Source organism: Hakea prostrata, chromosome 10 (assembly GCF_041222555.1).
Source record: "Hakea prostrata isolate BN-2017 chromosome 10, UWA_Hpros_2, whole genome shotgun sequence".
Taxonomy (NCBI): domain Eukaryota; kingdom Viridiplantae; phylum Streptophyta; class Magnoliopsida; order Proteales; family Proteaceae; genus Hakea; species Hakea prostrata.
This window is the reverse complement of record NC_142609.1, coordinates 27,233,943-27,246,692: the sequence shown is the minus strand read 5'-3', so window position 1 is coordinate 27,246,692 and position 12,750 is coordinate 27,233,943. Positions and strand designations below refer to the sequence as shown.

At 37.5% G+C, this 12,750-nt stretch overlaps 1 protein-coding gene across 2 annotated transcripts in view; it reads right to left on the bottom strand.

The window, feature by feature from the left end:
* SAC3C (SAC3/GANP/Nin1/mts3/eIF-3 p25 family) overlaps positions 1–12,750 on the bottom strand; it is a gene marked incomplete at its 5' end in the record, with an annotated part of 58,753 nt that overhangs the window by 25,266 nt on the left and 20,737 nt on the right. The window contains 5 exon segments of one of the 2 annotated variants that reach the window (XM_089138087.1): positions 9,387–9,541; positions 9,634–9,726; positions 10,094–10,190; positions 10,376–10,461; positions 10,673–10,858. In XM_089138087.1, the coding sequence (XP_088994213.1) occupies positions 9,387–9,541; positions 9,634–9,726; positions 10,094–10,190; positions 10,376–10,461; positions 10,673–10,858 (617 nt within the window). 2 annotated transcript variants of the gene reach the window in all.

Here is a 12,750-nt window from a genome sequence, read left to right as displayed (position 1 = left end):
CTCCCAAACCCAATTGCAGATAAGCTTGAATAGAGTGAATGTACAAAATCCATTTTTCCTATTGGTTACCAAACGATATTTTATTTCGACCCAAAATAAATTTAGTAATGATTTTTAAAAAGTAGTTTAAAGTCAAAAATGAAAACCATGCCTAAGAGAGAGCCTTCAGTTTTGTATTTTTTTTAAACCCGTTGTAAATAGAAATAGGTTGTATCATCAAGCACTACCAAAAATATTGTTGCAAGGCAGCAGTAGTATTATTTATTTCATTAAGGATAGAAATGTCTTGTTTAGGTTCTTTTATTGTCCTATTTCCAATTATGTTTCATATCAGTCCCTATCCCCAGAGTTTCAAAATTTCATTTCCTCTTTGTCCACTACCTTTATTCCTAACACATGGTAGGAAGCATTATCTTACTCAAATTGTTAGGAAGCAAGGAAATGATAGCTCTGGGAGAAAAAAGGATGTGGAAATTAATGTCTTTGCCTGTAGGAAAGGAGACTGTTGGGTGCAAATGGGTATTTGTCATCAAGCACAAGGTCGATTGAACAGTGTAGCGATACAAGGCAAGATTGGTGGCCAAGGGCTTCACTCAGACTTATAAGATAGATTATCAGGAGACATTTTCCCTAGTTGCCAAGATAAATACAGTTCAAGCTAATCTTATGTGTGCAATGAATAAAGGGTGGAGCTTTTGTAAAAATGCTTTCCTCCATGGAGAGATTCGAGAGGAAGTGTACATGGATATACCACCCGGTTATGCTACTACTGAGACTTGGGGAAAAACGTGCGAGTTTAAGAGGGCATCATATGGGCTAAAGCAATCTCCAATATCTTGGTTTAGAAGGGTTCCATAAAGCCATGATCTTGAATGGCTACAAACAAAGCAATGCAAACCATACTTTGTTCATAAAAAAAGATGGTTCCCATACTACTGGACTTCTAGTGTATGTGGCTAATATTGTGATAACAGGCAGCAGTGAGGATGAAATTTAAGCCTTGAAAACCTTTTTGGGAACTGAATTTGAGATCAAAGATATGTGAAAACTTAGATACTTCCTAGGATGGAGTTGGCATATTTGGCTAGTGGTGTCTCTCTCTCTCCAAAGAAGTATACTCTAAATCTACTAAAGGAAATTGGGATGTCAGGGTGGAAGCTAATAGAGACTCCTATTGAGCCCAATCTATACCTGAAGACAAAAGAAGTAGAACCTATTGATAAGACAAGCTATCAAAAGTTGGTCAGGAAATTGATCTATTTGTCACACAACAGACCAAATATCACATTTGCAATTAGTCTTGTAAACTAGTATATGCATAATCCATATTCTTCACATCTGGATGCAATATACCAGATCTTGAGATACTTGAAGGCTACTTTAGGGAAAGCCAATTTGATTTCAGCTCATAGACACCAAAGAGTTGAGGCGTGCATAGATGCAAACTGAGTAGGGTGTCTGGATGATAGAAGATCTACCTCTGGCTACTGTGCTATGTAGAAGGCAATTGGGTGGCTTGGAGGAGCAAAAAGTTGGCAGTGAATGCAAGGTCCAATGCTAAAGCCAATTTCAGGGCATTGGTTTAAGGTATTTGTGAAGTACTGAAGCTGAAGGGGCTGCTTCAAAAGCTTGGGACAGAATTAGAGACACTAATACAACTGTACTCAGATCAGCAATCAGCATAGCTCATAATTCGGTACAGCATGATAGGACTAAGCATGTGGAGATTGACAAGCACTTCATCAAAGAAAATATTGAGGCTGGACTAATTCAGATTACGTTTGTTACCTCTTGACGATCAACATGATGATATTTTGACAAAGAGCTTGAGTACCAGAAGTTTCAATGACATCATTGTCATGCTGGGCATGACAAATATCTATGCTCCAACTTGAGGGGGAGTGTTGTAAGACAACAGTAATATTAGGGGCAGCAGTAATATTAGTCAATTTCATTAAGGGTATAACTGCTTGTTAGGTTCTTTTATTATTTTCTTTGTAATATTCCCACAATGGGAAGATCTATTCTATTTTTAGTAAGTTTCTAATATGAATAAAGGACATGTTGTGTCTCTTAGACACAAGTCACGATATCTCAAAATATTACAACAAATATTTATCTGGGTACAAATAAAAAATTAAACTACATCAAAGACTACCTTAGACCGCTTAAGCACCACCCACAAAAACCTAAATCAACCTAGTAATCCATTATGGGCAGTATATGGTTCAGTTAGGAATTAGTTATTGACTGGTCAATCTACTAAGGTGTCAGATCCACACTAGGATCACTTGATTAAGCCCGGCACATTAGTACACAGGCTAGCCATGCTTCAATAGCAAGCAAGATTGGTTCTACTGAGCTGGACCTGGAATTGACACCCCAAGAAAAGAAAAGCCTATAAATGTTTAGATGTATCACCCTCCCCATATTAAAAAAGGACCCGGAAAAAGAATAAAATTGTAATAAGAGGCCGACTCAACCCTCAATTGGTTGTGCCCCCTTGATAGATAACAAAATGGCCATGACTTAACCTAATGAAATGGAATTGACTTACAAACCAGAATGTACTAACTTTTAAATGCTTTTAATTATCATTGCTTCTTTCTATGTTTATGTGAATATTCTGGGATCATGAATTCATGATTAGCTTTATTCAAACTACGCTGCTGACATTACAGGACATGTCTCTGTTCTCTCTGATTTCACTCCTAATTTGACACAAAGGAATACATTTAATTGGAAAATCTTCTGCAAAATTTAAGTCTTGTAAAATTTTATTTGTTGAAAAATGTTCCAATGCCTGTATATTTACCCCCCAAAAAATAATAATAATTGTGGAAAATCTTAGAATCATATCATAATATTTTATTAGTATCTTTAATCTAAGTAGATCATATTGTAATATTCTATTATAGGTATTTTTCTTATTGTATTTTTCTATTCTAGATAGATTACTCATTTATTGCAATCTTCTAGTCTAGGTAGATTTCTCATTTATTCTAATCTTCTAGGTAGGATATTATTTCCTATTATGTAGATAGTAGTTGTATAGGATATCTTCCTATTCTATAGATGGCAGCTGTATATCTTCTTTCCTATTTCATAGATAGCAGCTATGTATATATTGATTGTAAAGTTCTAAATAAAATATAGAAGAATCAAACACTTCAATTCCTATTTCGTCTTGGTATCAGAGCCAACCAATCTTGGGATTGCTGTCCAGCTTTCAAGCCTTCATTGCCTTTAATCTCTGGTGTTTCCGCCACATAGAGATTATTCTTCCTTTGGCCTTTATCGCCATTATTTATTCTGCTCTGTTCTTCTTCTTTTTTCCTAACGTGAAAAACAGATTTTTTCTTTCTCCGTCTTGTCTGTCGTTCTACTGCATCTTTGGTTGCTATTTTACATACTATTTTTAAGCACCTACAAAGAGTATGTCAAAACCAAGAGAGGTTACTTCCGAAACTGCATTTGATCAGACAATCAAAAATCTGCAGAATGGAGAATTGCAGAATATTCAATTTGCCTACAGGCTCAATGGAAAAAGTTATTTAAAATGGTCTCAACTCATTCGGACCATTCCGAAGGGAAAAGGAAAGATAAGCCACCTAACTGGAGATGGACCGAAACCAGGAGATCCAAAATATGAAGCATGGGATGGAGAAGATTCTATGATTATGGCATGGATGTGGAATTCTATGATTCCAGAAATCAGTAATACATGCATGTTCTTGGCAACTGCCAAAGACATCTGGGAGGCTATCCAACAGACGTATTCTAAGGCGAGAGATGCGGCCCAAGTCTACGAGGTCAAGGTTAAAACAGTAGCAGCCAAACAAGGAAATAAAACAGTTATGGACTATGCCAACCAGCTGAAAGCTTTGTGGCAAGAGTTGGATCATTACCGAGTCATCAAGACGAAGTGCTCTGAGAATGCTGCAGTAGTAAAGCAGTATATTGAGCAAGATAGAGTCTATGATTTTTTGGTAGGGTTAAATCCTGAGTTTGACCAAATAAGGGTTCAGATTTTCAGAAAACCAAATGTGCCGTGCTTCAATGAAGTTGTAGCATTGGTTCGAGGGGAAGAGAGTAGAAGAGGACTGATGTTAAAGCCTACAAGTGTTGATAGTTCAGCAACGGTATCTCAAGGTGGAAAGCATTCAACTCCCACAACCAACAAGGCATTTGCTGCTGAAAGTGGAAAAACTGGGCAATCCAAACAGCAAAACAAAGACAATATATGGTGTACCTACTGCAAGAAAGCTCGTCACACACGGGAAAGATGCTGGAAACTTCATGGTAAACCTCCTAGCCGAGAGTGGGGGCACAAAGGAGAGCAATCTGGAAATAATGGTCAGGTGCATGTTACATCTGCACAGCAACCTGAAGCCACTAATAAAGAGGTCGCTAGCCTTAATCAGGACATAGAGCGTGTAAATACTCTTTTGAGCAACCTTAACAAAAAACCAGGTACATGTTCTTTGGCATATTCAGGTGAGTTTCCACTTTCTATTGGATTAAATGTCTTTAGTAATTCTCTTCCAAGCCCCTGGATCATAGATTCAGGTGCAACTAACAACATGACACACTCACCAAATCTGTTCACCGCATATTATCGTTGTCCAAGTAGTAGGCATGGTGAGAGATCTCGCGAGATATCTCGTTTTTTCACATAGGCGAGACGAGATGGAGGTCGAGAGCAGAGAGTTGAGATATCTTGCTCGAGATCTTGCCATATTTCACTATATCTCGCCATATCTCGCCCTGAATCTCGCTGGAACTCTCAATGTTTGCCTTTTTTTTGTGAATTTTGGCTGAATTTTCACTTGCAACTACTCTTAGTACATCTACACCATCAAAGGAAGATCAATCATTCTCTACTTGTCTTATGAATTTATGATTAATGACTTATATAGAACTTCTAAGGGTTGTATAGTTTTATTATTCTATTCTTGAAAATTGAGATTTTGATACTCATATGGATGGAATTTTGATAACGTTTAAGTTAGTTGATGCATTTGATATACTTGCTTTTCATTTATATGCCTTAAAGGTTCTATATTACATGTTGTATAACATTGCATTCCCTAATCCTATTACATTTCAGTTTCACTATGGGTAGACTTATAAATCATACATAGGGTTGTTTCTAACAAATCCAAAGCACCAATGTGTTCAAAAGGCCTTAAATAAGTTAAAATACCAAGTTTCAACCCAACAAGGACCCTAAAACCCACCGAGATGAGCCACCGAGTTTATGCCAAAAAATAGTATATCTCGACCGAGATCTCACCGAGATGGTCAAGATCTCTCTTTTTCAAGGTGGTGAGATCTCTCTCTCGAGCGAAATCTTCTACCATGGTAGTAGGAAGATAGCTACTGCTGATGGCTCGTTAACTACTATGGCTGGAACTGGAAATATTGAGCTCAACTCATCCCTCACCTTGAAAAATGTCTTACATATTCCTAGACTATCTGCAAATCTCATTTTTGTGAAGAAATTCACGCAAGATTTACGTTGTAATGTAGTCTTTCACCATATTTATTGTGTATTTCAAGACAAGGATTTGGGGAGGATGATTGGACATGCTAGAGAAAGGGATGGACTCTACTACCTTGAGGCACCAAGCCAATCACATGCTACTAATGGTAGTCCTTCTCAAACCAATAAAGAAAAAATCTGGCTTTACCATCACAGACTTGGACATCCTTCCTTTAGGGTAATCAATCTTTCGTTTCCTTCTTTGTTTCAAGGCATACATGTTGATGAGTTTCATTGTGATGTGTGTGAGCTTGCTAAACACAAACGTGTACCACTTCCTTTAAGCAAGAAAAGAAGTTCCATTCCCTTTTATCTCATTCATAGTGATATTTGGGGTCCTTCTAGAATTCCTAATGTGTCTGGGGCTAGGTGGTTCATGTCATTCATTGATGATTACACTCGTGTCTCATGGATTTTTCTACTAAAAAACAAATCCAACGTTAGTTGTGTTCTTCCCAACTTCCATTCCATGGTTAAAAACCAATTTGGAGTTAGTATAAAAAGATTTAGATCTGATAATGCTAGAGACTATTTCAATCAAATTCTAACTCCATTCTTTCAAAGGGAGGGAATTATACATGAGTCATCGTGCGTTGATACCCCACAACAAAATGGAGTAGCTGAATGGAAAAATGGCCACCTTCTTGATGTAAATAGAGCCTCCCAATTCCAATACAATGTGCCTAAATCATTTTAGGGGGAAGCAGTCCTCACAGCAACTCATCTCATAAATCGGCTGCCTTCGAGAGTCTTAGGATTCAAGAGTCCAATGGATGTCCTTTCCCAGTTCTACCCAAACCTACAAACGACAAATAACCTTGTTCCTCGAATTTTTGGGTGTGTCTCATTTGTTCATATCCATGGACCACATCGGGGTAAATTAGATCCTAGAGCACTCAATTGTTTATTTATAGGATATTCCTCCACTCAAAAGGGCTATAAGTGCTATCACCCTCCTTAAAAAAGGTTCTATGTTTCCATTGATGTCACTTTTCATGAACATCGTCTTATTTTTCCACACCTCATCTTTAGGGGGAGCATTCAATAATGGAAGATAAGAATGGGAATTTCTTACTTGACTTAGAGTTCACTCCCAAATACTTCACTATGTCACCTGAGTCAAACTGTGAACAACCTAAACTTGTGTCAGAATCACCTATGTCAAACTGTGAACAACATGAACATAGGTCAAACTTTGAAATGGAAGAGCCTATTTTTGATATTGAGCATGTGAGATTTGGCAAAGGAAAGGTGTTCTCAAGGAAGAACATCTTGTTCCAGAATTAGTGCAAGTTCAAGACTCCAACCCAAATTCTGGAAATGAGGTGCAAATGACTAATCCTTCACTACAAACCAAATCTGATGTGCCCACCAATAGTAATGAACTAGACCTTCCTATTGCCATTAGGAAAGGCACTAAAGAATGCACAACAAAACACATGTACCCTCTTGCCCAATTCTTGTCCTTTAAACATTTTTCCCCATCTCATAGAGCCTTACTGATAAGTTTAAACACCATTGCTATTCCGAACACCTTATTCGAGGCTTTATCCTATAAGGAGTGGAAGCAAGCTATGAATGTGGAGATGGAAGCATTAGAAAGCAATGGAACCTGGGAACTTATAAGGTTACCAGAAGGGAAGAAACTTGTGGGGTGCAAATGGGTCTATACATTGAAGTACTGAGCAGATGGATCTTTAGAAAGGTACAAAGCAAGGTTGGTAGCCAAGGGCTACACCTAGACTTACGGGATTGACTACCTTGAAACATTTGCTCCAATTGTAAAAATGAATACTGTCAGAATCTTACTATCCTTGGAGGCAAATTATGGTTGGGACTTGCAACAGTCTGATGTTAAAAATGCATTCTTGCATGGTGAACTAAAGGAAGAAATTGACATGAAGGTTCCACCGGGTTATGAGAAGGATTTAGCTGCTAATACTGTATGCAAGTTAAAAAAGGCTTTATATGGACTCAAACAGCCACCGCGTGCATGGTTTGGCAGATTTACTAAAGTCATGATTAGTATGGGTTACAAGCAAAGTCAAGGAGACCATACATTGTTCATCAAGCACTCATCATCAGGGGGAGTCACGGCACTACTTGTGTATGTTGATGACATAATAGTGATAGGAAATGAAGAAAAAGAGAAACAAAATTTGACTCAATGCTTGGCTAAGGAATTTGAGATCAAGGCTTTAAGAAGATTAAAATACTTCCTTGGCATTGAAGTTGCTCACTCTCAACAAGGCATTTTCATCTCTCAACAAAAGTATATCACTGATCTCCTTAAAGAAACAGGAATGGCCGCGTGAAAACCAGCAAGCACTCCAATAGATCCCAACAATAAACTTGGGAATGCAGAAGAAGATGTTGTTGTGGACCGAGAGATGTATCAAAGACTAGTAGGAAGACTAATCTACTTGTCTCACACAAGGCCAGACATAGCATATGCAATTAGTGTATCAGCCAATTCATGCACACTCCAAAGGAAATTCACTTGCATGCAGCTCACCGTGTGCTACAATATTTAAAAGGGACGCCAGGGAGAGGTCTTTTATTTAGAAGGAATAAAGGAATGATACTAGAAGCATACACTGATGCTGATTATGCAGGGTCAGCAGTAGATAGAAGGTCAACCACAGGATATTGCACCTTTCTTGGTGGCAATCTTGTGACATGGAGGAGCAAGAAGTAGAATGTTGTGGCCCGGTCAGGTGTAGAAGACGAATTCCGTGCAATGGCTCAAGGAATATGTGAATTACTTTGGTTGAAGATTATCTTAGAAGACCTAAAGGTTGAATGGGGTGGACCAATGAGACTCTACTGTGACAACAAATCAGCAATCAGTATAGCACAATAACCCTGTTCAACATGACCGAACCAAGCACATTGAGATTGACAGACACTTCATCAAAGAGAAGCTGGATAGCGGACTGATTTGTACACCGTATGTGTCTACACATAGTCAACTTGCTGATGTACTTACTAAAGGATTGAGCAGCTCAGCATTTCAGAATTGCATATCCAAGCTGGGAATGGAGAATGCCTATTCACCAGCTTGAGGGGGAGTGTGGAAAATCTTAGAATCATATCATAATATTTTATTAGTATCTTTAATCTAAGTAGATCATATTGTAATATTCTATTATAGGTATTTTTCTTATTGTATTTTTCTATTCTAGGTAGATTACTCATTTATTGCAATCTTCTATTCTAGGTAGATTTCTCATTTATTCTAATCTTCTAGGTAGGATATTATTTCCTATTCTGTAGATAGTAGATGTATAGGATATCTTCCTATTTTGTAGATGGCAGCTGTATATCTTCTTTCCTATTTCATAGATAGCAGCTGTGTATATATTGATTATAAAGTTCTGAATAAAATATAGAAGAATCAAACACTTCAATTCCTATTTCGTCACTAATAATAATTAGAAGTTTTCCAATATTAAAATGTTCCAGGTAATAATTTACCTAAAAGAAGGCATAGTAAAAAATAAGAATTATTTTTGGATCTCAGATGATAGAAGTTTAGTATTGATGCATTCTTTGTTGAAATATATACAAAATGTAAATCTAGTACTAGATTTGTCTTGGAATAAACGTTTTTCTCACCCATTGCAACAACAAGAAGCCTTGTCCCAACTAAATGGGGTTGGCTACATGATTCTTCTCACCCATTGATTTCATATATATTGGTGAAATTCATTTGGTACATTAACCTCCAAAAAGAGTTTATGGAATGTGGACCGATTAAGCCTGGATTTCTTTTAAAATCATTCCAGAAATCAGCGTAAGGAAAAAAGGACATAAAAATATGACTAGGCAGCATTTTTACCTCTGCAGTCGTTCCAAACCCAAAAAGTTGTGGCTTTGAAACCCTCCTTTGGGTGAAAGAATAGAAGCTTGCTTGGTTGGTAAGAACTTATTTCCTACTTCGTCTGTGCTGGTTATAAGTCCACATGCATTGCAAAGAGACTCCATATCCGACTCCTGAAAAGTCCAAATCCATGTTTTAATTGAAAATCGATCAACAATCAGTGCAAAGTTTCTTGTAAGTTTCTCAATTAGTTGAGAAAGCATACCTTCATCCTCAGTAATTTGGATAGCTGAGCTAGTGGGTATGGGCTCAACTTGTAGCCAGCATGATTGATACAAGCTACCACAAATATCCGAAGCTTTTTATAATGAAGATGTAGCAAGGAATCAATTAATTTTTTCGTTGATGCAAAGACAACAAAAACAAAATGAGAAAGAAGAAAAATAAAGAACAGTAACCCCCCCCCCTCAAAGAAAGCAAATTATATCTGATGAATGAAATGTATATAGTTTTGGAGCATTAATAATTGGAAAACTAAGTCTACAATTGCAATTGCATGGTGATGGTCCAGGCTCTAAACTAAACATAAGAAGTCCAGAAGCATGCAAATCATGGTGGCAATGATTTTGGAAGCTTCATAGTGCAGGGAATAGAAGAATAAGTTAAAAAAATGACATGGAAGAATTTTCTTCAAAGCAAAAGTCTTGCAATGCAGATATACCTACCTCATTGATACAAGGTTCCAAAAGGCAATACTGCAGATAGGAAGACTCAGATGCTATTGTATCGAAGAAACGTTTATAATTGCCTAGGCGGAACAACCTGGAGAAAAAATTGGGCAAACTTCACGGAACCATCTTAAATCCAAAAATAATGGGGAAAAAGTAGTGCATTGTATACTCAGACTAGCATTTTAGCAGGAATTAAAAGCAGAGAATATTCAAGAATAGTCACCTGAAAGAAATACAGTAAGGAACAAAGTCTGAAATTTTCTACTGTGTTGTTACCTTAAAACTCTCCGAGCAAAGCACATTTCCTTCGATTTAAGAATGGGAGAGGGCAGTCGCTGAAACCACAAAGACAATGAATCCCCCTGTACGTTGATGTTAAACCTCTAATTAATGTTCCTTCCTTTTTTCCTTTTTTTTTTTTTTTTTTTTGGGGGGGGGGGGGGGATGTGATCAATTATTTAATCCCCATCCAGCCTGAGTATTGTCCCAACAAAGAAGTTGAAAATCTCAATAACATAAAAATGAAGACATACAGACCATTGATTGGCTGTTAGAACCAAGGTGAAGAAGTACATTAAATGAGTAGAACTCAGCTTCGTTCTTGCTGATGGAGTTGGACTTACGGTTGGCATTGTACATGCCATATAGAGATGAAAGGGACTTTCTGAGTTGCTCCAGATTGAGATACTGCATAGAAGAGATATTTGGATTGCTTTTACACCAAAGAAGCTTGTGATGTGATACTATGTGGAATTTAACCTGTCAGGTAGGATGTATCAGTATTCATACCCTGAGTCACAGGCTTCAGCCCCTTCAATGTTGACCAACAAGTAGTTGACATCATTCAGTAAATTTTTAATTCTATCAGTAGCATAGTAAAATGTAGAAGTAATTTCATGTGATTCATGCATGAGGAATGATAACAGAAAGAAACAATAAGAAATTTTTTTACTTTCGTTCATACATCCTATTCAATGATCTCAAACTGTTCCAAAAACTTTACAAGAACTCTTTTGGGGGGGTTTGGGGGTTGACTTTCAGTACCTTTAAAACCAGAGCCACTAATTGTAACTAAAGCAACTTTTTTGAGAACGGAATAATTGGAGACAACGAAAACAAGATAGAAGAGGAGGTTTTTGTTTTTCCTTTCTCAATCTGGGGGACAAAATAAAGGTTAATGGGATATATATATTACAGTGCACCAGTGTTTGCTGCTGACCCTAAGCCCGGGTAAAGGAGGAGGGTAGATGCGTCAGGTCGGGCAGCCGGCACCAGAAAAAAATCTAGAAACTCTTTTCATGGATTAGACTTAAATAGAACTGATTGGAGGGCAAGAATCCATGTAGCTGACCCCATTTAGTTGGAAAAAGGCTAAATGTAGTTGTTGTTGTTATATATGAGAGTACAATACAGTCCCAACACACAACAACAATAAGCCTTAGTCCCAACTAAATGGGGTCGGCCACATGGATTCTTGCCCTTTAATCAGTTCTGTTCGAGGCCATGCTAGATACAAGGCCTAAGCTATACATATCATTTTTCACCACTTCTCCTAAGGTTATCTTAGGTCTACCCCTAGCTCTTCTAGTTCCTTCAATATGGATTATATCACTTCTCCGTATAGGGGCATTTATAGGTCTCCGTTGAACGTGGTCGTGCCACCTCAAACGACTTTCTCGAAGCTTATCACTTATGGGAGCAACTCCCAGACCAACTATAATATGATCATTTCTTATCTTACCCATCCTAGTTTTGCCACTCATCCATCTTACCATCCTCATTTCTGCTATACTAAGTTTATTTATATGATTCTTTTTAACAGCCCAACACTCCTTTCTTTTGAACCGCTTAAATTGTGACCGCAACGACGGGCTGATTTCTTGCCTTTTGCTTAGACACTACCGTTTGCGCCTTTTGCGCCATATTGCCGCCTAGATGCAAGCCCGCTTTTTAACATTTTGTAATTTGTGCTATTATTTTTCTTTTTTTGTTAATCTATTTATTCTCAATACCGTATATAAATTTAATATGTGCCTTTCGATCGCCCGTGCCTCGGCCGTGTAACGCCATATTCATGATTCCCATGTCTCTCTTTCTTTCATTTTCATTTTCATTTTCCACATTGATTCGATATGTCTACTCTATTATTGTTATATCTTATGATCTTGATGAGGTGGTTATGTTCTTATTCTTTTTTGGATAATTTTTCATATTGTGATTCTTGTGTTTTTTTGTTTTTATTTTTATGAATATGATTGTTGAATGTTTGTTTAGTACTTTGTTTATTATGTATTTATTAAAGTACTTTAAAAGTAGTTATATTAAAAATATTGACTAAACCGCTTTGGTCGCTTTATTGCCGCCTAAGCCGCTTAGTCGCCTAATCGCCAAGACGGAGCCCCAATTGCTTTGGTCGCTTTGCCGCTTTAATAACCATGCTGCACCGTACATCATAGCTGGTCGAACAACGGTTCTATAAAATTTTCCTTTAGCTTTAATGGAATACGCCAATCACATAAGACCCCGGATGCACCTCTCCCCTTCATCCACCCTATTTTAATTCTTTAGGAAACCTCATCCTCTAAATCACCTCTTTTACTTATGATTGAACCTAGGTACCTAAAACAATCACTCTGAGGAAATGTAGTCCC